Source organism: Zootoca vivipara, chromosome 13, assembly GCF_963506605.1.
Source record: "Zootoca vivipara chromosome 13, rZooViv1.1, whole genome shotgun sequence".
Taxonomy (NCBI): domain Eukaryota; kingdom Metazoa; phylum Chordata; class Lepidosauria; order Squamata; family Lacertidae; genus Zootoca; species Zootoca vivipara.
The window spans coordinates 31515529-31543378 of record NC_083288.1 but is presented as its reverse complement, the minus strand read 5'-3'; the positions used below and the strand labels follow the sequence as shown (position 1 = coordinate 31543378).

The window sequence follows — 27850 nt, the reverse complement described above, 5'->3', positions numbered from 1 at the left end:
TGTTTAAGATTGGGTGGCTGTCTGTAGGCAATGAAAGGTCTTCCTCCCAGACCTTGAGAAAGGGAACTGTCATTGTCTAGGAGCAGGAATGGTGGCAAGTCCCCCTAGATGAAGAGGCAACGATGGAAAAGTCTGGGGAAATGGAGGAATTCATACCTGGAGAGGACTGGTGGCAGCACTCCTCAGAAGAGGAAGAATCAGATAGGGAAGAGGGAAGACCAGAACAGGTGGAGGAAGGAGTCAGAGTCAGACCCTTGTGAAGAGAGGAGTGGGTGGGCCCCCTCCCCTCCTCCCATCTCAGCTGTAGAGTGTAGATCTGAGAAACATAGGGAACAATTGGAGGCAGCTGCAGCTCGTAAGAGGCATTTGTGATGAGCTGGCTATTTAAGGAAGGCCGGCTGCTCCCTTCGCCAGCACCTGCCACCACTGTGCTGAAGCGTGTGGTTATCCTTGCTCGTCCTGTTCCTGATTCCAGTGTACTCTGTTTTCCCCATACCAGAAGGATCACAGTATGTCCATTTTGGGTCTTCATCATAGTTGCAGGTCAGAGAGCACCAGAGACTTTCAGTGGATTCCCCATCAGCTGTACAAGATGGACCGGTATAGGGTTTTCCTTTGTAGATGAAAGGAAACACACATGGCCCTGTAGGGTTTGTACTCAGTCCTGGATGGAAATGATGGAGGGATGGGTCAAAAAAGATGGGAATCCTGTAAAGCAAGATTGCTTCCAACCCATATGTGAGTCCACCACTTAGATGTGTTCTACGCACTTTCCTGAGAGGATTTGAAACTTTTGCCATAGTCAATATGTGCATGTGTTATGAATGACATCTTTACTGCTAACCCTTATACAGTGGTACCTCAGGTTAAGAACTTAATTCGTTCCGGAGGTCCGTTCTTAACCTGAAACTGTTCTTAACCTGAAGTACCACTTTAACTAATGGGGCCTCCCACTGCTGCCGTTCCGCGTGATTTCTCATCCTGAAGCAAAGTTCTTAACGCGAGGTACTATTTCTGCGTTAGCAGAGTCTGTAACCTTAACCGTCTGTAACCTGAAGTGTCTGTAACCTGAAGCATCTGTAACCCGAGATACCACTGTACCTAATAAAAAGGTTCACAAACAAGAGCATTAAAGAAGAATTGGTTCATGACATGAAATGAAAGACAGAGTATACAGATGCTGCTTCAGACACCAAGGTCATATATGGGCAGCTGGGTTGGGCCATGACAAATTAGCTCTGGTCTTTTCTCCCCTTCCTGTATCCCTGCACTGCTTTGGCATGGGATTTCCCAGATATGTAATACTTCTGAAATTACAATGAGCAAATCATTAATGCTAGGTCTGAGCTATAATTCATTGCTAGCTTCAAAGCCCTGAAGGCAACACCTCAGCTTCAAAAGTACGGCACTGCCACTGAGAATTAGCAGTTTTGTTCTGGGAGTGGGGAGTAGGGCCTTTTAAAAAAACTGGAACTCATCCTAACTGAGTTCCGGCACCTCCCAGGTGGGCGCCATTGCCAATTTAAGAGAACAAGGGAGGTGTTCCTTGTGAGTTCCAGCACCTCTTTTTCTAGAAAAATAGCACTGGTGTGTGTGTGTGTGTGTGTGTTATATTCCTGAAACACTGACTCTCCACACTCCCTTCAAAGAACTCCATCATTGCTTAAATCTATTAGCAATTCCAAGATATGTAACCATGGGTGTAGCCAGGAGGGGTGAAAACCCAACTAAAATTGGAAATAATCAGAATATTTGAAATTGAAATGCTTGCTGAAGTCGCTTGGATGATGTTGTGGTGCATTCTAGCAATGCAACTGGCAACGCAACTGAGAGATAGGGCATGGTTTCCACGAACTGATGGAAATATTTTCTGCTTACATTAAAAAAAAGATTCTGCTCATCTCTGGGGATGCTATATTCAAAAAGTAAAAACCAGAATACCAATAAAGTTCTTGAGCTTTCTTTCTTATGAAAGCACCAAAATTGTTGATCTTTTCTACGAAAGCGCAAAGAAACCATGATTTTTCGATTGGCGTATCTCTTTTGCACAACCATGCACTACTTGTACAGAACAGTGCTAAGGTCAACGATGGCAGGGGAGCATCTCAATGGGCTATGCATCCTGAGTGTGTACAGAAAAATTGCATTGTTACAAAGGAGGAGTTTGAGAAGGAAATGCTGAAAAGGTTTTCAGCAGTTCAAGAAAACTTGTTATATAACAAGCAATGCAATGATGCAACAAGCTCGACATAATTAGAATGAATTCAGTTCCCTCAACACTCATTAATTGAAAATGGGAACAGGGTCCAATTTTGTTCTCAGAGTACCCTAGTGGAATGAAGTGAAGCTTGGAAAAGCAAACAGCAAGAGAGATTTGTGTCCGGTTCTGTAAAAGTGTCTGAGATTTCAAACAACTTTTTGTTGTTGTTGTTGCAAAATGACAATTTCCTGCCCTTGGAAATGCAGGCTCCTCTGAAACCATCTTATTGATTCATGCAACAGTTCTAGGTAATCCTGTTGATCAACAACAAACTAATCCTTGTTATTAATCTAAGGGCTGTGTCACATATCACATTCTGTAGATGCACATTTAAAATGTTTTACATTCATATATACAAATATAAAGTAGAAATGCAATAAACATATGAGTCATAACCTGGGAGCCAGGACTAACATTGTTCCCAGTTGACAATAAACTCAATATGCCACAAGTTCTATGAAATGTTCTTTCTATTAATGGTGGTTAGTCACAAATATGTGCAAATGAGAAACTATTATGCATACTATGCATGGCCTTGGTCCAGTATACCTGAAGGAGCGTCTCCACCCGCATCGTTCTGCCCGGACACTGAGGTCCAGCACTAGGGCCTTCTGGCGGTTCCCTCATTGCCAGAAGCCAAGTTGCAGGGACCTAGGCAGAGGGCCTCATCGGTGGTGGCGCCTGCCCTGTGAAACGCCCTCCCATCAGATGTCAAAGAGAAAAGCAACTACTAGATGTAACGGATTAGCCCTAGTGTGGAATGTTCATTACACCCTGGCTCAGAAAGAGTTAATCAACCTCCAACTTAACTGACAGCGCTTCCTTTGGGGGCAGGGCGTTTCCCGACACCCGTTATGGCAGTTGGAGAGGGAGAGGGAGTGTGGTGAAGAAGAGGAAAGGAGAATGGTGTGGGGCCAGGATAGTGGTGGTTTAGGTTAGGCTTAGGGTAACTTGATGCTGAAGTTTGACGGAGTTAATGTTTAGCTGTACCTAAGCTTGTAACCTTATGAATCATTAAAAACCTACGTTCTCAAGAAAATAAAATTCAGCTTTTTGTGCCGAGGACCATCGTGATAGTTTTTCCAGCAGCGTATCAAATACTCACAGCGGTGGCAAAACAAAAAAGGGCAAAACTTACCTAAGGAAAAAGGGGTGTTAGTTTGTGTCCTAGTGTCACACAGAAGGCGCAATATAGTGAAAACCTAGAGTGCCACAAAGTTTCCTAGGTGGTAAGGTAAACTGATACAGGGGGGATGAGAGCTGAGGGAGGCCCTTTACTGTAGGCAAGAGGTTGTTCATTTAAATAGCCCAAGGGTATTTATGATACAAGGCCACGTAAATTGGAATTAGACTCGCATTACTACGGAGCATAGAAATAGAGAGGGGTTTATCTTAAGGCAAAAGGAGATGAGTGGGGTTTGCCTCTCCCCTGGACCCCCTTCGTCTCATAATTTATTGTCTGTGTCGGGGATACGTCACACCAGACTTTTAGAAGACATCTGAAGGCAGCCCTGTTAAGGGAGGCTTTTAATGTTTAATAGATTACTGAATTTTATTTTTCTGTTGGAAGCTGCCCAGAGTGGCTGGGGAAACCCAGCCAGAGGGGTGGGGTATAAATAATAAATTATTTAATATTATTACTTTTACTATTATTATTATGCCACCAACATTTCTCATATTGAAAGAAGTAAATGTTGAGGTTTTTATCAAATGAACCCATTTCAATCAAGGTTTAGGCCTGATTTGGGCACAGAAACTGCTTTGGTCGCCCTCTGTGATGACCTCTGTCAGGAGAGAGATAAGGGAAATGTGTCTCTGTTAATTCTCATTGACCTTTCAGCTACTTTCAACCATGATATCCTTCGAAAGTGGCTGTCTGAGTTAGGAGTGGGTGACACTGTCCGTCTGCATTTTTTAGCACAGAAAGTATTGATCTGATGTGTTTGCATTAAGTTCTATCCAAGGAGAGGGGCGGAGAAGGTAGAATTTTCAAAGGAAGTGACCACAGTTGAAGGGGCTGGCAGGGCTGTCCCCTTCAGGGCTGAGGGCATTGGCTGGGCATGAGAGCTTTGCTTGGTTGATGCTTGCTGCTGGTTTTAACTAGGATATCTCTGAATACTGAATCATACTCACTTTATCTACTACAGATATTTCTTTGACATGAACGAGTGAAAGCTAAGAACCACTTGGGAAGCTTTTGGATGTTTGGGTGAAGTGTGTGATAGAACACACAAACACTCACATACAACCAGCCACATGTACATATTTTCATTCATCCTATGAAGACTATGCAATCTCATTCATGCAGTTGCAAAAACTTTCTCCCGCACTCATCATATTTCATAGTGATCACTCATCATACATTTTTTTTATGCTGCCTGGCAAACTAAAAGAAATGTTTTATTTTTGTAGCACAAAGATACAGTTTAATAATCTCCCACTGCCACATCTTATTTATTTTTAGGCCACCATCAGGGTTATATAGGGTCAGACTTTATATATCAGGAACAGGGTCATCATTCTTCTAAATTATTTGCAGCACAACCCACTAAGCAAGCAAGGCTTCTAGTCGGCGCACCCAGTGGTTTTTCATTTACCCATCCACCTGTTGTAATCCAAACTGGATAACAGGAATCATTGATGTTTACAGCCTATACTTGGAGGACTTCCTGGAAAATGAGAACAGAATAGACAAAATATCATTTATGTTAAACGGTTCCAATGAAACCTATAGCGCTAATGATTAAAAAATGGAAATAATTCTTCCAACTAACAAGTTCTGGGAAGTACAATAGATTTACTTCATAACTATTAATTTATATCTACAACAAACCTGTGGACACTGTGACCCAGAATTCTCTACCCATGCTAAACATCAGTGACTCATCATAGCATTCCCAAGCCTTGCTATAGAGTCATATTGCAAGCACCATACATAAAGTTTTAAGCACCTGTGGGGATCCATCCCAGTTTTATCATCTGACATCTACTGAATGCTCAGTACTCACTGTACAACGTCAATTCATTCTACAAATGTTAGTCATGCTCAGAGTAGACCCACTGAAATTAATGGGCATGGCGAATTTCAGTGGGTATACTCAAAGTACATGTTAGTGGGATTGACCCACTGCACTTCTGGATGCATTTATAAATAAAATATTGAACAATGAAGAGAGTTTTGGCACTGTTAGCAAAAGCCATAGCCCACAAACCGTCATGTCACCACAAGGCCTAAATTATATGCCATGATGACAAGTCCGCAGTAAAGCAAAGGAATAGGGGGGCCATTTGAAGTATCGAATGGGCAGGCGGGCAGGGCTTGCTGAATCCTTCTTCAGCAAAACATCCTCAATATCCCTTTTCTCCCAAAAAAACTTCAGTACTGTGAGTGAGTCCTTTTGGAAAAGAAGGGATGTAGGTGGGAGGGGAGGGTCTGAACAGCAGGGGAAGATTCACAGCCATCTTTCCTCCTGTCTTTTGGTGCTATAGATTGTGCTGCTGATCCTACTGGTCACCAACTCTCTTCCTACCCAATCTCTCAGGGATGCTATGAGGATAACATGGAGAGCAGGGGAGCCATGTGCACCACCTTGAGTTCCTTGGAGGACAGGTGGATAAATAAATAAATAAATAAATAAATAAATAAAGCACATAGAAATGTTTTGTGCTCTACAGTGCCATCTGGTGTTACATGTTTATAACACATGTGAGTGATGGAGACCGCTCCCTCCTCCAGCCAATTCCATCGGGCCTAGGGGGTGGGGCCTACACTCACTGCCACAGCATAAGAGGCCCCGGGAAGCTGCTGGAAACCTGGCAACATGAACTTACAAGGGGCAGCTCAGGAGTTCGTGGAAAGCATGGCCTCCATGGGGCTGTCCCGGAATAAGTTTGGTCCAATTCATAGCCACAGACATGCCTTAGACCTGGTGTTTACCTCTACAGATGTTGGTGATCTGACACCATTAAAAGTGAAACAAAAGAGGTGCCATGGTAAGATCACTTCCTGGTGCAACTGGACTTATCCGCGACCCTTCCCTTCTGCAGGGAGGTGGGACCGGATCAGATGGCCCACCTCCCGCTACTTAATGGATCCAATTGGCTTCCAGAGAGAGGCATGGGATGTTTTATCCCATGTTAATGGCCTTTCAGCTGATTCCCTGGTGGCCCGCTGGAATGCGGAGTTAACCAGAGCTATTGACTGTCTGGCTCCAAAGTGGCCTCTCCCATTGCGTGGAGTCCGGATAGCCCCAAGGTTTTCCCTGGAGCTGAGGGCAATGAAAAAATCGTTGAGACGGCTAGAGCGCCGGTGGTGGAAAACTCATTCTGAATCAGACCAGACATGGGCTAGAGCTCAATGTCAAGCCTACCAAGTGGCAATGGCGATGGCGAAGAGGACCTTCTTCACCGCCTCTATTGCATCTGCAGAAAACAGCAGCAGGAGACTCTTTCAGGTGGTTCACAATCTATTGGAACCACCTTCATCACCGGGGCCTGGTAGGGACCCCAAGATCTCCTGCAATGCTTTTGCAAAGTTTGTTTTTGCTGATAAAGTCACTCCGATTCAAAAGGAGGTAGACTCCACTTTGGGAGCAGGACCAGGGCGGGAGAGTGCTAGAGTCCTGTCTAGTCACGTTATATGGGATCAATTCCAATCTGTTACCTCCGAGGATGTGGACAGGCTGCTTGCATGAGTGAAACCAACCACCTGTCTCCTTGATCCTTGCCCATCCTGGCTAATAAAAGTGAGCTGGAAAGGACTGGGCAATGGTCTCCGTTGGGTGGTGAATGCTATCTGCGAGGGAGACTTCCCAGACCCACTGAAAGAGGCGGTTATTAAACCGCTTCTTTAAAAAACTTCTTTAGACCTGGCCAATATGGCCAACTATTGCCCAGTCTCAAATCTACCATTCTTGGGCAAGGTGAATGAGTGGGTGGTTGCTTCACAACTTCAAGCACGCCTGGAGGATGGGGACCATTTGGATCCCATCCAATCGGAATTCATGGGACTGAAACTGCCTTGGCTGTGCTGTTAGATGATCTCCGGGGGGCTAGAGACAAAGATGAGAGCCGTTTCCTAGTTCTACTGGATCTCTCAGCGGCCTTCGACACTATTGACCATAACATCCTTTTGGACCAGCTAGAGGGGCTGGGGGCACCCTTATACAGTGGTTCTGTTCCTTTCTCCTGGGACGTGTTCAGAAAGTGGTGTTGGGGGATGAGTGTTCAGAACCCTGGGCTCTCACTTGTGGGTTGCCTTGGGGTTCTGTCCTCTCCCCCATGCTTTTTAATATCTACTGTGTTTCCCACATTTTAAGACACCCTCTTATAGTTATTTTACTCAAGAAAATAAGCCTATGGCTTATTTTGGGGGGTGTATTATTTTTTTAATTACTGTAAATATGGTACCGTATGGTTTCAGGTGCCTGCCTCCTCCTGCGTTGCTGCTGCTGAGCACCCCGAGCCATCCGGCGGGGTGCGCTCTAAGAACGGGTCAAGAAAAGGGGGCTACCATACTTTTGTTGCAAAGAGGAAAGCAAAACAGTGAGACCCCTCAGAAGTGGCACCAAGTTTCTCAATAGTTAAACCAACGCAGAAAACAGCTACCCCAAAAGAGAAATAGTGAAAGAGAAGAGTATCTGGGGGACAGCTGATTTCATGTAAACATTTTATAGTTAAAAGGAATTCAGAAATAAGGAGGCTCACCTTGTGTCAATTTATGAAAGTTGTGTTGAGATACCTTGCGATGTGTACGGGAAGAGCAAAGGGGAACAAAGAGAAAGAAAATCCTCTTGCTCTTTTTCTCTTTCATTATAGACACTAACAGATAATAAAGAGTGGTAAAAAGAGTGAAACGGGAAAGCACCAAGGAAGGACAAGAGGGACTGAGGAGGTAGGGAGGAGTATTTGGAGGTGAGAAAATGCGGTGTGGGAGAGGCAGGAAGGCGAGGGAACCCAGAGAGAGCCTGCGAAGGAGAAGAGCGAGGGGGGAGAGAAGGTGGAAAAGACGAGCAGAAAACAGACCGAAAGTGTGTAGGAGAGCAAGACAGAAGGGAAACGAAGGGAAAGACAGGAGGCTGAAGAACAACAAAAGGGAAGAGGAAGGAAAATGGCAATGAGCTGCTTTAAGAGGCACAAACACAAGGACTGGAGGCAGCCTGCCGGGTAGGCGCCCAGCACCGCCGCACGGAGTGCCCGAGCCTCCAGAAGCCAGCAGCCTGGGAAGGAGAAGAGCGAGAGGGAAGAGGAGGTGGAAAGACGAGCGGAAAACAGACCGAAAGTGTGTAGGAGAGCAAGACAGAAGGTAAACGAAGGGAAAGGAAAATGGCAGTGAGTTGCTGAGTACCGTAAGAGGCACAAACACAAGGACCGGAGACAGCCAGCCGGGTCAGCTCCCAGCAGCGCCCGAGCCTCCGGAAGCCAGCAGCAGCACGGCGCTGCTAAGCGCCAACCCGGCAATCTGCCTCCTCCTCTTCCTGCCGCGGCTGGCGTGCTGGGTCCTGCTGGCTGGCTAGGGCGCTTGCGGTCTCGCTCCGCAAGGCACGGCACGGCAGCAGTAGCCAGTTCCATACGCTGACCCAGCAGGCCTCCTCCTTTTCCTTCTGCGGCCGGCGTGCTGGGTCCCGCTGGCTGGCTGAGACACTTGGCATTCTGGCGCGGAAGTATGGCTTATTTGGGGGGAATGTCTTATATTTTGCAAATGTTTAAAAACCCTGCTATGGCTTACTTTATGACTACATCTTAAAATGTGGGAAACACGGTATATGAAGCCACTGGGAGCGATCATCAGGGGGTTTGGGCTGGGTCTTCATCAGTATGCAGATGACACCCAACTCTACCTCGCCTTTAAATCAGAACTCCCTGGTGCTGAATGGGGTAACTGTGCCCCTGAAGGACCAGGTGTGCAGCCTGGGAGTCATTTTGGACTCACAGCTGTCCATGGACACACAGGTTAATTCTGTGTCCAGGTCAGCTGTCTATCAGCTCCATCTGATACACAGGCTGAGACCCTACCTGCCGGCGGACTGTCTCGCCAGAGTGGTGCATGCTCTGGTTATCTCCCGCTTGGATTACTGCGATGCGCTCTACGTGGGGCTACCTTTGAAGGTGACCCAGAAACTGCAACTAATCCAGAATGCGGCAGCTAGACTGGTGACTGGGAGTGGCCGCCGGGACCACATAACACCGGTCCTGAGAGATATACACTGGTTTCCAGTACGTTTCTGAGCACTATTCAAAGTGTTGGTGCTGACCTTTAAAGCCCTAAGGGCCTCGGTCCTGTATACCTGAAGGAGCATCTCCACCCCCATCGTTCAGCCGGGACACTCAGATCCAGGGCTGAGGGCCTTCTGGTGGTTCCCCCATTGCGAGAAGTGAGGTTACAGGGAACCAGATAGAGGGCCTTCTCGGTAATGGCGCCCGCCCTGTGGAACGCCCTCCCATCAGATGTCAAGGAAATAAACAGCTATCCTAATTTTAAAAGACATCTGAAGGCAGCCTTGTTTAGGGAATTTTTAAATATTTAATGCTGCATTGTTTTTAACACTCGATTGGGAGCCGCTCAGAGTAGCTGGGGAGACTCAGCTAGATGGGTGGGGTACAAATAAATTATTATTATTAATATTATTATTATTATTATTATTATTATTATTATTACACTGTTTTTGACTAATGTAGCTGAGTCCTATATCATTTTTTTCTATAACTTCTACCAAACCACATATTCTCATATAAGCTCACAAAGTTATTATATACTGTGCACCAAGCTATTATATAATGGGTGACTTGTGGTTCATCTAACTAATCCTTTTTTCACTGTTCTGAAGACTATTTACTCAGTTCTCTATGGTCCTATCTAAACCTGTCATCTCAGATGTGCTGGCCTGAACCTGGAACTGCGCTCAGGAATGGTAAGACTAAGCAAATTTTTCATTAAAAAGCTGACATAGGCTGGATCAACACACAGGGGGTAAAACACTTTAAACAAGTCATAAATTAAATTGTTATAACAAAAGAGAAAAAACTATGTGAAATTGCACAAAGTTGTGTGCTCTACAGAGGCAACTGGTGTCACATGTTTATAATGCAGTTATAGCATTGTAACATGAGCAATGTAGCTGAGTCCAAACTGAGTCAGACGCTAGATCTATCTAGCTTGGTGTTGTCTACTCTGACTGGCAAGGACGCTCTTCCAGCCCTACCTGGAGATTCTGGGGAATGAAATTTTGATGTTTTGCATGCAAAGCAAGTGCTCGCAAGGTGGGGCCTTCCAGGTGTTTCACATCAGTCTTCCCCCAACAATTATGGCCACTGGTCAGTGGTGATGGAAATTGCAGTTTAAAATGTCTGGAGGACACCAGATTGGGAAATACTGAACTTCCCTCTCACTCTCCTTGGCCTACAAGGTGCCTTGACTAATTATTCATCCGGCCAACCACTCCTGTTTTTCCAGCCCCCTGCATCATACTCACTGGTATGAGCACAGATGCTCCGTTTCCCGTCCTTGTCATAGTTCCCTGTTGTTGCACACCAGTATCCCATTGCATTTTTATTGGTGCAGGTATTGTAGGTTTCGCCGTTGTACACAAAGGGGAACACACAGGGTCGTCCATCATCATTACCTCCATTCTCTAGACCCAGACAGAGTGAGTTTATATACATTGAAACATACTAGTGATGATCACAAAATAAATAAAATAAAATAAAACAAAATGGTGAACAAGTCACATATATATAAACCTTGCCAGGGATCTCCTTTACAAAAACTTAGAGAGATAGCTACAAACCAAGGACAAAAGAATTGGTCAGGAGCCTGTGAGAGCAAGTAACAATTGCTCAATTGACAATAATGTTAAAGAAACAAGAAACTATAAAGAAAGATTAAGTGAATGAATTCAGTTATACTAGATATAAAACAAGACATGAGGATAGCTGGCATTTATGCCAATGTAATATCAGTAATATTAGAAAAGATGACATGTGACTTTTATGGTCTATGCCAGGCAGTATCAACATACTGGTGATGTGTTTCATTTCTTCATAGATCTTGTTGCTTGAAGCATCTTTTATCTGATCCTTGGAAGGAGATTTGTAATAGTTTGGGCATAAGGAAGATCTATACAAGCTACTGATGGTAGTCCCGAACCTTTTTAAGAGCACAGAGAGAGTCCTGCTGCATCAGACCAAAGGCCCATCTAATCCAACATTTTGTTTCCACGATGTCCAATCAGATGCCTATGGGGAACCCACATCTAGTTTTAAAGTTCATGAGGAGGATCTGTTTACTTTATTACAGTAAAATGGCTATGCATACGTGTGACATAGGAAACCAGAAATAGAAGAAAATACAAGTCACCTTTTGTCTTACACTCTTTCCATTTAGATTCGATCATTTCTTTCGTGTCAGGGTCAACTTCTGTGGCACACCACACCGCATTAGCGTCATCCTTGGTGCAAGAGGAATAGGATTTACCGTTGTAAATAAATGGGCAGACACAATGCTGACCAACTGAAATGGAAACAGGGGACAAAGGTGTAAGAATAAGAACTGCAATTCATTAACTGGAAATGGTGTTGTGAGGGATAAGAGGTACCGGCAGCCCCCTCCCATCCTGAATACCAGCTCCTCCCCCAGTGGGGAGGGGGAGACTTCGAGTGGTGATTCAGGAAGTGGAAACAGGAGCTCGAGTACCTTAGCGGAGCACAGGCACCGCCGGGGAAAGGAACAGGGAAGCAGGGAGACGGTGGGAAAGAGGCCGATCCCAGCTACTCCGGAATTGCGTAAAAAGCGCAGGGGGCGGAGATTCAGTATGCCAAGATTACTTTGCTGGAAGAAAACGCGTGAACCGCCATTCGGAGGTTCTGCGGAAGACTAACAACATGTACCACTATCTGTAAATAGCACTGCTTTCAGCACTGTAAATACACAGCACCAATAAAAGGATAAAATGCAGAGCTGTGTGGAGTCGTTACTCTGAAGTAGCCCACCCAGGCCACTGTGACAGGTGTAGTTATCATCCATGCATGTGCAACAGCTGTCTCAATTTCCACTTACTCAGCATTCAGTTTTCTAGTCGAATTGAAGCTGATTTAAGAAAATCACACACCAAACAGCAGAAACTACAGCATCAATATGGATCGTGGCTAATACCATGTGAATGTGGCTTCAAAAACTAGCAGTGAGCGAGCAGTGGATACAGAGCAAGGCACTGCTTCTCAAGCTGTCTCCTGCAGTGGGCTGGCATTCCCCCCTCCCCAGTGTGCCACAGACTGGTACCATATGTAGTCACTGGAGCATCCCACCCAACCTGGGCTATGGTACCACTTGGGACCAGCAGCCATGCTTTCTCAGTCCATCTCCGTGTGCTTATTTTTTTATTTATTTTGCCCACCAGTTTCCCAGGAAAACCCAATCTTTACCACAGATCGAATGGCAATTTGGGTTTTCCATGGATTGCCATTTGTTCCAATTCAGCAGTAAAGAGTGGGTTTTCAGGGATGCCAGGTCCAAAAACAAGCAGTCAGATTAGATGTGGACCTGGAAAGCCTGGACCTGTGCCTAGAAATGTGGAGAAAGGTAAGTATGGGTGAGCCTATTATTATTAATTAATTAATTAATTATTAATTAATTATTATTATTATTATTATTATTATTATTATTATTATTATTATTTATACCTCACCTATCTGGCTGGGTTTCCCCAGCTCCCATCACATACTAAAACATCAAACATTAAAAACTACCCCAAACACGCTGCCTTCAGATGTCTTCTAAAAGCAGCAGAAAACCATGCCTCATTTGGGCAAGGGAAGGATGTGTCGGTTTTAAGGGGAAGGAATTTCAGTCTACCCTTAGTTATACATGTCTGAGGTTTCGTTTAAGGGTTTTGGAACCTCTATGAAGGCTGCAATCCTGTGCACACTTACCTGGGAGTAAGGCCCAGGGTTGTTTTTTCAGCCGGAACTCTCCAGAACTCACTTCCAGCACCTCTCAGGTAGGTGCCATTGCCTTTATAATAGAACAAGGGAGCTGTTCATGTTGAGTTCCAGCCCCTCTTTTTCTAGAAAAAACAGCACTGGTACGCCCATTAACTCAGTGGGGCTTACTGATGGGTGGACAGACTGTAAGTCATCTTTTCCCCACTAAGACAGGACCATAGCTAAACACAAGTTGATGCAAGTGATAGCTAGCTGTAAGAGATCCCTTGAAAGCAGAGATCAATGATCCACTAGCCTCGTTAAGATGAATCAGAAACAATCAATGGAATATTTCTTACCCACAGCTTCAGGCAACAATAGTAAGAGACCACAGGTGAGCAAGAGGAATGCCATGATGGAGCCCATCTCTTCTCTAAGGAACTCTGACGGGGAGGTACTCTTTTTATAAGCCCCACTTTGCCCTTCCTTCCTCCAACTACAGGTGTCTGATGTTTGCTCAGCCACAAGAAAAGGCATATATTTATATTTCCCAACTCAGTGTTCCTCATCCTTTTTTGTTTCCTCTTTGTACACAATGCCAAGAACAAAGGGAAGTGGATCTTATCTTGCAATGAGTAAATCAGGAAGCTTCCTTAGAAAAGGATTACATCTTATCTGAAATCAAGAATTCTTCCCTCTATGCTCTAGGAAAAGATGTCTCGACAGACAGATTCCTACTATTCCTTTGCTACCATCATGATCTGGGGAGTAGGGGGAACAGGTTAAAAGCCTGTAATATGCAAATTATATATTTTTATAACATTATTTACACAGAACCTTACACAGATTTGGAAAGTTACTCTTTTTAGCCTATAGCTCTGCATACTGATAATTAGTACAGCAGAGAAAGGGCTAAGACCCCATTTTCCTCTCTGGTGTGGAAAGATCACCAGACTAATTGAAAACAGGACAGGGGATATGGATATGGGGGAATTCAGATGGAAATGGAAACAGAGGTGGAAATTGATGCTTATTTAGCCCATGTCTGAAGCAGAAACCAATCCAGTGAATACCAGTTGGTATTTGCTGCTGTGGTGGCTTTCAGTCTGTCAACAATATATAACCATTGACTTCCTCTGCCCCATTTGATTTGTTTTTCCTTTTACATTGAAATGAATGGCCTTTTCGCTGACAAGTATAGTGAGGAAATAATTACACGGTTAATTATGAAACATTAATAATATTTGTAAATTACATTTATAAATTAAATAGCAGACAAATAAGACAAATAATTTCATATTTGGCAAAAACTAAACTACAACTGATGGGAACAAGATAACCTTGACAGGTCAGAATAGAAATTGCTTGTTCTTACATCCCTAAGCAGGGGTAGGGATGCTCAGGCCTGGCCCTCCCAGAGACTCCACTATACAGCTTCAAATAAAATGTTTTAAGTGTAATATGCAATGTGATGCTAGAGGGCAATGATGAGCAATAAGGAAAATTCAACATATATATATATATATATATATATATATATATATATATATATATATATATATATAACTCTTTTTAGCCTATATCTCTGGATACTGAAATTAGTACAGCAGAGAAAGGGCTAAGACCCCATTTTCAATGGGGCGCAGTCCAAACGGATCGAGGGACCTATATATACCCATACACGTGACCCAGAGCTTCCTCTTTTGGTGCGTGCATTCGAAACAGCAACAGTATGTCCTCTGGGCAACTGAGAGAGAGAGCGATTTACCTTTGATGGATCGTCCTGGTGATCTCTTTCCTTTATTCCCCCTTTCCCCCTTGATTTTCCCAGTAGTTATTCTTCCCTCCTCGGTTAATTCCCTTCCTTTCATTGCCTTTCCCTTCCGACCCCCTCATAGGGGCTTTCACCCACGGGGCTTCAGCTCCTCAAGCGCTCCTGGTCTGTAGAGCTTGTGCTCCTCCTCCTCTTCTACTGGTACATCTTCTCAGACCTCTGAAGATAATTCAGATGTGGCGTTGGGTATGTATTGGGTTCATGGTGAGGGAGCTTTGGGCCTGCTAGGTGGGCATGGCAGCATAGAGCCAACACCCACAGGGCCAGGTACGGCCTTCCTTTGGAATGCATTGGTGGTGAACCGGTCAAAGATGTTAAAATTTCGACCAATGCTGTCAGGGATATTATTCCAAGTGCGCATTTGCCACCCAGAATGCGACATAGGATTCTCAACGGTCGCTATGTGAATATTTTCAAATTCCTTCCCCGTAATGAATGCCCAGACAAGGATAAGCAGGTTGCTTTGGGCAAGGGCAAGGCCAGCTCCCTTAAAGTGGAGAGAACCTTTGATGGCTTTCAAGTATTTGCTGGGGTTATTTCTGCAGCTCACCGCAAGAGAAGTTTTCACCAGTGGATTTATCAATCATTGGTGCATAAGGCCTTTACATTGGCCGGTGAGGCGGAAGCTATAAGCTACAACAAGAGTTTCCATCGTCGGGCTGCCAAGATCCCTTCTGCTTGATGGGATCATAAGGATCTTGATGTATGGACTACTTATGTCTCTCCAAATTTCGAGAGCAAGTCCACTGAGCAGTTAAAATCCAAGCAGGAGATTAAGAAGCCAGGAAGGTGTCTTATTTGTTGGGAATATAATAAGGGTTCCTGCCAGAGTCAGGGATGTAGCTATTCCCATGTTTGTGATATGTGTTCCGAGAGTCATCCTGCCACATCTTGCGGAAATAAGTGGCCCATTCGAGGGGCAGCCTCACCTCATGCAGCCCACAATGTTAATTGAGGTCTTATTGAGCCTAGCTCGTACTCCCATTTAGTTGTCCGCCTTAAGGCCATGGCTTCCCAGGTACCCTGACACGGTTGCTGCTTCATATTTGTGGCTTGGATTTTCTGAATAAACACACGAGTCGTAACCAGCTGCACTCTTGCAAAAAAAAGTATAGTAATTCACTGTATCATATAAATTTCAACAGAAATGAGTCATAAAATGCAATGAAATCAGCAGAAGACCCAGTGGATCAATTCATACTGTAATCACTTCATGGATCAGGTCTAGACATTGGTACGTGTCTGTTCCACCTGCATCCATTCATAAAGTCCCAGCAATAACAAGTAGTTCCAGTTCTGCAGAATCCTATTCTGAAGACAAGTATTTCTGGGATATAAACCTTGTTTCGCCATCCTGGGCTTCATCAGTAGTACAGTGTCTGCGTGATGCAAATAAATGCAATGTTGTGATGTCACACACTTTTTTACAAAAATAATATAAATACCATAAACAACTGTACAACTGTGGACAACCGTAATCAGCTAGAGGGGGAGAGCAATGACGACCTCTCGGTGTATGGCCAATACGTCCCCCCAAGACCCCTTTAACGGGGGAACCCTGATCTTGACGCCGCCAAGGGAGTATGGTCACCACCTCACGCCCCACCCCTTTAGGAAGATAGCCAAAAGGATTCCGCCCAAGGCCTGAAAGTGTCACGGTCTGGTCGGCGGGTGTCAGGACCAGAGGCAAGATGGTGGTGTAGAAGCAGGAACAGGTGCAGGACTGAGGGTCCAGCAGCAGGCAGTCGCAGGGTTACGGAGCAAGGCAGAGGCGAAGGTCTGGGAGTCAAGGAGCAAGGCATTGACAAGGCGAGGGTCCAAGGGTCGAGGAGCAAGGCGAAGGTCCAAGGGTCAAGGAGCAAGGCGAAGGTCCAAGGGTCAAGGAGCAAGGCGAAGGCTCAAGGAACAAGAAGCAAGGGGAAGGTCCAAGGGTCAAGGAGCAAGGCGAAGGTTCAAGGAACAAGAAGCAAGGTGAAGGTCCAAGGGTCAAGGAGCAAGGCGAAGGTCCAAGGGTCAAGGAGCAAGACGTTGGCAAGGCAAGGATCCACGGAGCAAGTATCAAGACGTCGGCAAGGCAAGGGTCCACGGAGCAAGGATCAAGATGTCGGCAAGGCAAGGGTCCACGGAGCAAGGATCAAGACGTCGTCAAGGCAAGGGTCCACGGAGCAAGGATCACGACGTCGGCAAGGCAAGGGTCCAAGGAGCAAGGAGCAAGAGGCCAGATGCAACCAGGCAGGGATAGCGTTGCTGTGGCAAAGAGCTGAAGGGAAATGCTGGGCTTTTATCCCTCCCAGTTCCTGCCACCAGGTGCAGTGAGATCTCAAGTGGCCTCACCTGGGTGACTACTCCTTGCCTCCCCAACACAAGCCGAGGACTTCACCCGCGTGGCCACGCCCTGCTTCTCCAGCACAAGCTGAGGCATGCCCCAGTCCTGCAAAGCACCACAGGCCCCAGAGCCTGACTCCTGCCCATACTCCTGACAGAAAGCAACAAAGTTGTGGGGTATTGCTACAGGAAAGGCAAAACCTGACAATGCAGGGAAATTCCTCTCCGGCCCTTCAACAGCGACCCTGACGTAGCAGTGCCTGCATACCTGTGAAAAAGAGAGGTTAACCTACAAAATAAGACTTAAATGAGGGTGGCAGAAGCTCTGGAGCCGGCTGCTGCTTCGCAGGTAAGATTCAAATTCTATTGTGTGAGCTGGACAGTCCCTCCCCTTACCTGGCCAATCCCATGGCAACACCTCCCCAGGCGGGATTGGATGATTGGCCAGGGTAGGCGGAGACCCCAGGTATTCAGCCTGGGAAGGGAGTGGCCAGTTCCGAACTACCAGGGAGTCACTCTGTGGTCCAGGGGGCTGCATGCGACCACGCAAACCCCCCTCCCCATTTAATGTGGAGAGCGGTCATTGTGCGTCATTTGCCAAAGAGGGGTATATTATCACACCCTGGGATATCCTTAAGAATATGCCAATAACGCCTAATGATTTTCTCAATTTTGAAAGTCATATGGTTATATTCTTGTTGTTGTTTAGTCGTTTAGTCGTGTCCGACTCTTCGTGGTTATATTCTAGGGAAGCGTAACTATACCAAGATCTTGTATTGACATGTGAAACAGATGTTAGAAGGGTCGACCTCTCTCTTACTCAGATTTGATTGGGCCATGACAAATTAGCTCTGGTCTTTTCTCCCCTTTCCTGTATCCCTGCACTGCTTTGGCATGGGATTTCCCACATACATAATACTTCTGAAATTACAATGAGCAAATCATTAATGCTAGGTCTGAGCTATAATTCATTGCTAGCTGCAAAGCCCTGAAGGCAACACCTCAGCTTCAGAAGAATGGCACTGCCACTGAGAATTAGCAGTTTTGTTCTGGGAGTGGGGAGTAGAGCCTTTTAAAAAAACTGGAACTCATCGTAACTGAGTTCCGGCACCTCCCAGGTGGGCGCCATTGCCAATTTAAGAGAACAAGGGAAATTCGGCCATCCTGGGGGGGCCAGTTGTCAGACTGGTCCCACAGGCCAAATATGCGATTGCTCTCACAAACGTGATGAACAACACACAAGTCAGTAAATAAGGCTTAACTGCTTTATTTACTGCTTTATTTATGCAGTGTGATGCAGCAGCTAAAAAAGCCAATGCAATTCTGGGCTGCATCAATAGGAGTATTGCATCTAGATCAAGGGAAGTAATAGTACCACTATATTCTGCTCTGGTCAGACCTCACCTGGAGTACTGTGTCCAGTTCTGGGCACCACAGTTCAAGAAGGATACTGACAAACTGGAACGTGTCCAGAGGAGGGCAACCAAAATGGTCAAAGGCCTGGAAACAATGCCTTATGAGGAACGGCTTAGGGAGCTGGGTATGTTTAGCCTGGAGAAGAGAAGGTTAAGGGGTGATATGATAGCCATGTTCAAATATATGAAAGGATGTCATATGGAGGAGCGAGAAAGATTGTTTTCTGCTGCTCCAGAGAAGCGGACACGGAGCAATGGATTCAGACTACAAGAAAGAAGATTCCACCTAAACATTAGGAAGAACTTCCTGACAATAAGAGCTGTTCGGCAGTGGAATTTGCTACCAAGGAGTGTGGTGGAGTCTCCTTCTTTGGAGGTCTTTAAGCAGAGGCTTGACAGACATATGTCAAGAATGCTTTGATGGTGTTTCCTGCTTGGCAGGGGGTTGGACTAGATGACCCTTGTGGTCTCTTCCAACTCTATGATTCTATGATTTACATATAAACAAACTGGGAGCTCTACATCATGGCTCCCTCTCTCTGGCATCACAGCCAGTAAAGAGGGAGAACAAAGGAGACAACAGTCCCACATAGGACAGGAAGGTAAGACAAACATCCTGCCAACGTCACTTCCACTCTGTGGGAATGAAAACACATACAGTCATATGATACACAACAACCCCATGACTGCAGACGGGGAATGAATCTCCTAACAAACTCCCCCGATTTATACCCTGTGCTGCAGTTCACCTTTGGAACTACCTGCAACTGGATTGGCATTGGCCATACCATCTTGCACCTCTGATAAGTCATGGCATCATAGCTCTTTGACTATCAGAAAATTGCACAGTTGGCTTTTTTGGTACACACCCCCATTTGGACATGGTCCAGCTTCCTTCTCTCTTCAGAACAGGAAAACAGTTCCATCTTCAGCCAAAACGCCTTCAAACACTACTGGGGCTTTTGGCTTCAGGAAACAAGCCTCCCACATCACGTGGGTGTCGGAGAGATCAAATTGCAGCCCTCCAAACTCCTCTCGGCATCCTAGAAAGCAAGTGCCATCTTGGAATGTCTGTGTCGCAGCTTTAAAAATTTCCTGCAGAACACATAGTACGGCTGTTGGCTTTTCAATGGTGCAGCAACCAAGCCGCTTTTGCAGCCTTTGGGGGCATATGTGCTGCACCCCCTCACTCCCCAACAATAAGGGAATGGATCAGAAGAATTCGGTCTTCTTAAAGTCCAAGCCTGCTACTTTACGCAGCGTTCGGGGAAATCGCTTCCTCCCCCGGATACCTTGTAAATCAAACAGCTACAGTTGTGCCAGCACGAAAACCAGCTTTTACTTTTGATGCGCAAGCATCGGGACAAACAATAAGTCTTTGCTCTGTGCGTTAAAGAGCGAGGTACTTGCTTCTGGCAACAGAAAGCAATGCATTCCAGCAAACTCAAACTTCTAATTGAGCTGCCTGAACCTTTTGAAGGTTTTGTTGTTGTTTAGTCGTTTAGCACCTTAACAGCATCATCTTTTAAAATTTTAAATAGTTCAGCTGGAATATCATCACTTCCACTGGCCTTGTTATTAGCAGTGCTTTCTAAGGCCCATTTGATTTCACTCTCCAAGATGTCTGGCTCAAGGTCAGCAACCACACTACCTGGGGTGTACGAGACCTCCATATCTTTCTGGTAAAATTCCTCTGTGTATTCCTGCCACCTCTTCTTGATGTCTTCTGCTTCTGTTAGGTCCTTACCACTTTTGTCCTTGATTATGGTAATCTTTGTATGAAATGTTCCTTTCATATCTCCAATTTTCTTGAACAGATCTCTGGTTTTCCCCATTCTATTGTTTTCCTCTGTTTCTTTGCATTGCTCATTTAAGAAGACCCTCTTGTCTCTCCTTGCTGTTTTTTGGAAATCTGCATTCAGTTTCCTGTATCTTTCCCTATCTCCCTTGCATTTTGCTTGCCTCCTCTCCTCCGCTATTTGTAAGGCCTCGTTGGACAGTCATTTTGCTTTCTTGCATTTCCTTTTCCTTGGGATGGTTTTCGTTGCTGCCTCCTGTATAATGTTACAAGCCTCCATCCATAGTTCTTCAGTCACTCTGTCCACCAAATCTAAATCCTTAAACCTGTTCCTCACTTCCACTGTGTATTCATAAGGGATTTGATTCAGATTGTATCTTACTGGCCCAGTGGTTTTTCCTACTTTCTTCAGTTTAAGCTGGAATTTTGCTATAAGAAGCTGATGATCTGAGTTACAGTCAGCTCCAGGTCTTGTTTTTGCTGACTGTATAGAGCTTCTCCATCTTTGGCTGCAGAGAATATAATCAATCTGATTTCGATGCTGCCCATTTGGTGATATCCATGTGTAGAGTCGTCTCTTGTGTTGTTGGAAGAGAGTGTTTGTGATGACCAGCTTGTTCTCTTGACAGAACTCTATTAGCCTTTGTCCTGCTTCATTTTGAACTCCAAGGCCAAACTTGCCAGTTGTTCCTTTTATCTCTTGATTCCCTACTTTAGCATTCCAATCCCCTGTAATGAGAAGAACATCCTTCTTTGGTGTCATTTCTAGAAGGTGTTGTAGGTCTTCATAGAATTGGTCAATTTCACTTTCTTCAGCACCGGTAGTTGGTGCATAAACTTGGATTACCGTGATGTTAAAAGGTCTGCCTTGGATTCGTATCGAGATCATTCTGTTATTTTTGAGATTGCATCCCATTACAGCTTTTGCCACTCTTTTGTTGACTATGAGGGCCACTCCATTTCTACTACAGGATTCTTGCCCACAGTAGTAGATATGATAGTCACCCGAACTGAATTCGCCCATTCCCTTCCATTTTAGTTCACTGATGCCCAGGATGTTGATATTTATTCTTGTCATCTCATTTTTGACCACATCCAGCTTACCTCCATTCATGGTTCTTACATTCCAGGTTCCTATGCAATATTTTTCTTTACAGCATCGGACTTTCCTTTCGCTTCCAGGCATATCCGCAACTGAGCGTCCTTTCGGCTTTGGCCCAGCCACTTCATCAGCTCTGAATCTACTTGTACTTGTCCTCCGCTCTTCCTCAGTAGCATGTTGGACGCCTTCCAACCTGAGGGGCTCATCTTCCAGCATCATAACTTTTATATGCCTGTTGTCTTTATCCATGGAGTTTTCTTGGCAGGGATACTGGAGTGGCTTGCCAGTTCCTTCTCCAGGTGGATCACGTTTAGTCAAAACTCTCCACTATGACCTGTCCATCTTGGGTGGCCCTGCATGGCATAGCTCATAGCTTCTCTGAGTTATTCAAGCCCCTTCGCCACGACAAGGCATTGATCCATGAAGGGGCCTGCATCTTTTACAATAATCCAAATATTTTACATCTCCATTATATCCAAAACTACAAGTGTGAAAAAGGCGGGACTTTCAATGTAATAAATAAATAATGTGCACAGCCCATTGTTTTAGATTTCCAATTAGTTAACTTCAGGCTGACCCAGAAAACAAAGAAAAGAGATCTCATGGAGCAGATCCTGCAATCCCTATTAATTTCTATGTTTATTTGGAAAGAGCATGAGAGATTTGTGTCCGGTTCTGTAAAAGTGTCTGAGATTTCAAACAATTATTATTATTTTTTGCAAAATGAACAATTTCCTGCCCCTGGGAATGCTGGCTTCTCTGAAACCATCTTATTGATTCATGCAACAGTTCCAGGTAATCCTGTTGATCAACAACAAACTAATCCTTCTTATTAATCTAAGGGCTGTGTCACATATTACATTCTGTAGATGCATATTTAAAATGTTTTACGCTCATATATACAAATATAAAGTAGGAATGCAATAAACATATGAGTCATAACCTGGGAGCCAGGACTAGCATGGTTCCCAGTTGACAATAAGCTCAATATGCCACAAGTTCTATGAAATGTTCTTTCTATTCATGATGGTTAGCCACAAATATGTGCAAATGAGAAACTATTATACATACTATGCATATGCAATTTTGTGCCACCAACATTTCTCATATTGAAAGAAGTAAATGTTGAGGTTTTTATCAAATGAACCTATTTCAATCAAGGTTTAGGCCTGATTTGGGCACAGAAACTGCTTGGTCACCCTTAATGATGATCTCTGTCAGGAGAGAGATAGGGGGAATGTGTCTCTGTTAATTCTCATTGACCTCTCACCTACTTTCAATACCATCAACCATGATATCCTTCAAAAGTGGCTGTCCGAGTTAGGAGTGGGTGACACTGTTAGTCTGCATTTTTTAGTACAGAAAGTATTGATCTCATGTGTTTCCATTAAGTTCTATCCAAGGAGAGGAGCTGAGAAGGTAGAATTTTCAAAGGAAGTGACCACAGTTGAATGGGGTGCCAGGGCTGTCCCCTTCAGGGCTGAGGGCATTGGCTGGGCATGAGAGCTTTGCTTGGTTGATGCTTGCTGCTGGCTTTAACTAGGGTATCTCTGAATACTGAATCATACTCACTTTATCTACTACAGATATTTCTTTGACATGAACCAGTGAAAGCTAAAGGCCACTTGGGAAACTTTTGGATGTTTGGGTGAAGTGTGTGATAGAACACACAAACTCTCACATACAACCGGCCACATGTACATATTTTCATTCATCCTATGAAGACTATGCAATCTCATTCATGCAGTTGTAAAAACTTTCTCCCGCACTCATCATATTTCATAGTGATCACTCATCATACATTTTTTTATGCTGCCTGGCAAACTAAAAGAAGTGTTTTATTTTTGTCGCACAAAGATACAGTTTGACAAAGATTAATAATCTCCCATTGCCAAATCTTCTTTAATTTTAGGCCACCATCAGGGTTATATAGGGTCAGACTTTATATATTGGTAACAGGGTCATCATTCTTCCAAATTATTTGCAGCACAACCCACTAAGCAAGGCTTCTAGTTGGCACACCCAATGATCTTTCATTTACCCATCCACCTGGATAACAGGAATCATTGATATTTACAGCCGACACTTGGAGGACTTCCTGGAAAGTGAGAACAGAGTAGACAAAATATCATTCATGTTAAACGGTTCCAATGAAACCTATAGCCCAAATGATTAAAAAATGCAAAGGATTCTTCCAACTAACAAGTTCTGGGAAGTACAATAGATTTATTTCTATTAATTTATATCTACAACAACCATTTATATCGAGAAAAGGGGGCTACCGTACTTTTGTGGAAAAGAGGAAAGCAGAAAAGTGAGATGCCTCAAAAGTGGCACTAAGTTTCTCAATAGTTAAAATGACACAGAAAACAGCTACCCCAAAGGAGAAATAGTGAAAGAGAAGAGTTTCTGGGGGACAGCTGATTTTATGTAAACATTTTATAGTTACAAGGAATTCAGGGATAAGGAGGCTCACCTTGTGTCAATTTATGAAAGTTGTGCTGAGAAACCTTGCGACGTGTATGGGAAGAGCAAAGGGGAACAAAGAGAAAGAAAATCCTCTTGCTCTTTTTCTCTTTCATTATAGACACTAACAGATAATAAAGAGTGGTAAAAAGAGTGAAATGGGAAAGCACCAAGGAAGGACAAAAGGGAATGAGGAGGTAGGGAGGAGTATTTGAAGGTGAGAAAACGCGGTGTGGGAGAGGCAGGAAGGCGAGGGAACGCAGAGAGAGCCTGCGAAGGAGAAGAGCGAGGGAGAAGAGGAGGTGGAAAGACGAGCAGAAAACAGACTGAAAGTGTGGAGGAGAGCAAGACAGAAGGGAAACGAAGGGAAAGACAGGAGGCTGAAGAACAACAAAAGGGAAGAGGAAGGAAAATGGCAATGAGCTGCTGAGTAAGAGGCACAAACAAAAGGACCGGAGGCAGCCTGCTGGGTAGGCGCCCGGCAGCGCCGTGCGGAGTGCCCAAGCCTCCCGAAGACAGCAGCCTGTGTAGGAGAAGAGCGTGAGGGAAGAGGAGGTGGAAAGACGAGTGGAAAACAGACCGAAAGTGTGTAGTAGAACGAGACCGATGGGAAACGAAGGGAAAGGAAAATGGCAGTGAGTTGCTGAGTACTGTAAGAGGCACAAGCACAAGGACCCGAGGCAGCCTGCCGGGCCGGCGCCCAGCAGCGCCCGAGCCTCTGGAAGCCAGCAGCAGCACAGCACTGCTAGGCGCCAAACCGGCAAGCCTCCTCCTCCTCCTCCTGCCGCGGCTGGCGTGCTGGGTCCTGCTGGCTGGCTGGCTGGCTGGCTGGGGCGCTTGCGGTCTCGCTCCGCAAGGCACGGCATGGCAGCAGTAGCCAGTTCCAGATGCCGAACCAGCAGGCTGGCTGGCTGGGGCACTTGGCAGTCTGGCGCAGCTGTCCATGGAGGCACAGGTTAATTCTGTGTCCAGGGCAGCTGTCTTGACATCTGATGGGAGGCCTTCTGCTGGTTCCCTCATTGCGAGAAGTGAGGTTGCAGGGAACCAGACAGAGGGCCTTCTCGGTAATGGCGCCCGCCCTGTGGAACGCCCTCCCATCAGATGTCAAGGAAATAAACAGCTATCCTAATTTTAAAAGACATCTGAAGGCAGCCCTGTTTAGGGAAGCTTATAATATTTAATGCTGTATTGTTTTTAACACTCGATTAGGAGAGTAGCTGGGGAGACTCAGCTAGATGGGTGGGGTACAAATAAATTATTATTATTATAATTATTATTATACTGTTTTTGACTAATGTAGCTGAGTCCTATATCATTTCTTTTTCTATAACTTCTACCAAACCACTTATTCTCATATAAGCTCACAAAGTTATTATATACTGTGCACCAAGCTCTTATATAATGTGTGACTTGTGGTTCATCTAACTAATCCTTTTTTCACTGTTCTGAAGACTATTTACTCAGTTCTCTATGGTCCTATCCAAACCTGTCATATCAGATGTCCTGGCCTGAACCTAGAACTGTGCTCAGGAATGCTAAGACTAAGCAAATTTTTCATAAGAAGGTAGAAAGCTGACATAGGCTGGATCAACACACAGGGGGGGGCACTTTAAACAAGTCATAAATTAAATTGTTATAACAAAAGAGAAAAAACTATGTGAAATTGCACAAAGTTGTGTGCTCTACAGAGCCAACTGGTGTCACATGTTTATAATGCAGTTATAGCATTATAACATGAGCAATGTAGCTGAATCCAAACTGAGTCAGACGCGAGATCCATCTAGCTTGGTGTTGTCTACTCTGACTGGCAAGGACGCTCTTCCAGCCCTACCTGCAGATTCTGGGGAATGAAATTTTGATGCTTTGCATGCCAAGCAAGTGCTCCCAAGGTGGGGCCTTCCAGGTGTTTCACATCAGTCTGCCCCTAACAAGTATGGTCACTGGTCAGTGGTGATGGGAACTGCAGTTTAAAATGTCTGGAGGACACCAGATTGGGGAATGCTGAACTTCCCTGTCACTCTCCTTGGCCTACAAGGTGCCTTGACTAATTACTCATCCGGCCAACCACTCCTGTTATTCCAGCCCCCTGCATTATACTCACTGGTATCAGCACAGCGGCTCCATTTCCCATCTTTGTCATAGTTCCCTGTTGTGGCACACCAGTATCTTGACGAACTTTTATTGATGCAGGTATTGTAGGTGTTGCCCTTGTACACAAAGGGGAACACACAGGGTCGTCCACCATCATTACCTCCATTCTCTAGACCCAAACAGAGTGAGATTATATACATTGAAACATACTAGCGATGATCGCAAAATACAAAAAAATAAAACAAAATGGTGAAAAGTCACATATATATAAACCTTGCCAGGGATCTCCTTTACAAAGGCTTAGAAAGATAGCTACAATCGAAGGACAAAAGAATTGGTCAGGAGCCTGTGAAAGCAAGTAACAATTGCTCAATTGACAATAATGTTAAAGAAACAAGAAACTATAAAGAAAGATTAAGTGGATGAATTCAGTTATACTAGATATAAAACAAGACATGAGGATAGCTGGCATTTATGCCAAAGTAATATCAGTAATATTAGAAAAGATGACATGTGACTTTTATGGTCTATTCCAGGCATCCCCAAACTGCGGCCCTCCAGATGTTTTGGCCTACAACTCCCATGATCCCTAGCTAACAGGACCAGTGGTCAGGGAAGATGGGAATTGTAGTCCAAAACATCTGGAGGGCCGAAGTTTAGCGCTGCCTACTCTATGCAATCTTTGTCAATTATTAGGAGGAAATATTTGTACAAAAGTGCCTCTTAGGTAAATAGTTTGAACCATTTCTTCAAATTAACATACTGGTGATGTGTTTCATTTCTTCAGAGATCTTGTTGCTTGAAGCAACTTTTATCAGATCCTTGGAAGGAGATTTGTAATAGTTTGGGCATAAGGAAATCTATACAAGATACTGATGGTAGTCCCTAACCTCTTTAAGAGCACAGAAAGAGTTCTGCTGCATCAGACCAAAGGCCCCTGTAATCCAACATTTTGTTTCCACAATCTCCAATCAGATGCCTATGGAGAACCCACATTTAGCTTTAAAGTTCATGAGGAGGATCTGTTTACTTTATTACAGTAAAATGGCTATGCATACGTGTGACATAGGAAGAAAATACAGGTCACCTTTAGTTTCACAAGATTTCCATGAACCTAGTTTCATTTGTCTCGTGTAAGGGTTAACTTTTGTGGCACACCACATCTCAGAAGAGTGATCCTGGGTGCAAGAGGAATAGGATTTACCCTGGTAAATAAACGGGCAGTCACAATGCGCATCATCTGAAATGGAAACAGTGGACAAAGGTGTAAGATTAAGAACTGCAATTCATTAACTGGAAAGGGTGTAGTTATCATCAATGAATGTGTGACAACTGTCTCAATTTCCACTTACTCAGCATTCAGTTTTCTAGTCAAATTGAAGCTGATTTAAGAAAATCACACACCAAACAGCAGAAACTACAGCATCAATATGGATTGTGGCTGATACCATGTGAATGTGGCTTCAAAAAAAAGCAGTGAGCGAGCAGTGGATACAGAGCAAGGCACTGCTTCTCAAGCTGTCTCCTGCGGTGGGCTGGCATTCCCCCCTCCCCAGTGTGCCACAGACTGGTACCATATGTAGTCACTGGAGCATCCCACCCAACCTGGGCTGTGGTAGAGGCACTTGGGACCAGCAGCCAT

At 44.7% G+C, this 27850-nt stretch overlaps 1 protein-coding gene across 1 annotated transcript; it reads right to left on the bottom strand.

The window, feature by feature from the left end:
- Window positions 1-380: 380 nt before the first annotated feature.
- LOC132592947 (epididymal sperm-binding protein 1-like) lies at window positions 381-27850 on the bottom strand. Its single transcript, XM_060281196.1, has 8 exons — window positions 27814-27850; window positions 27296-27448; window positions 26219-26377; window positions 11616-11768; window positions 10732-10890; window positions 8401-8478; window positions 7967-8080; window positions 381-664 (listed from the first exon to the last, which is right to left on the bottom strand). Exons 1-8 carry the CDS (start codon window positions 27848-27850, stop codon window positions 381-383), a joined length of 1137 nt encoding a protein of 378 aa, XP_060137179.1.

Excerpts from the sequence above, each read along its gene's own strand:
- LOC132592947 (XM_060281196.1), bottom strand. The coding sequence starts at position 27,850 with ATGGCTGCTGGTCCCAAGTGCCTCTACCACAGCCCAG. Across the intron at positions 27,449-27,813 it reads GTGCCTCTACCACAGCCCAG|ATGATGCGCATTGTGACTGC; the intron begins GTTGGGTGGGAT and ends TTTCCATTTCAG. Across the intron at positions 26,378-27,295 it reads GAAATCTTGTGAAACTAAAG|AGAATGGAGGTAATGATGGT; the intron begins GTGACCTGTATT and ends GTTTGGGTCTAG.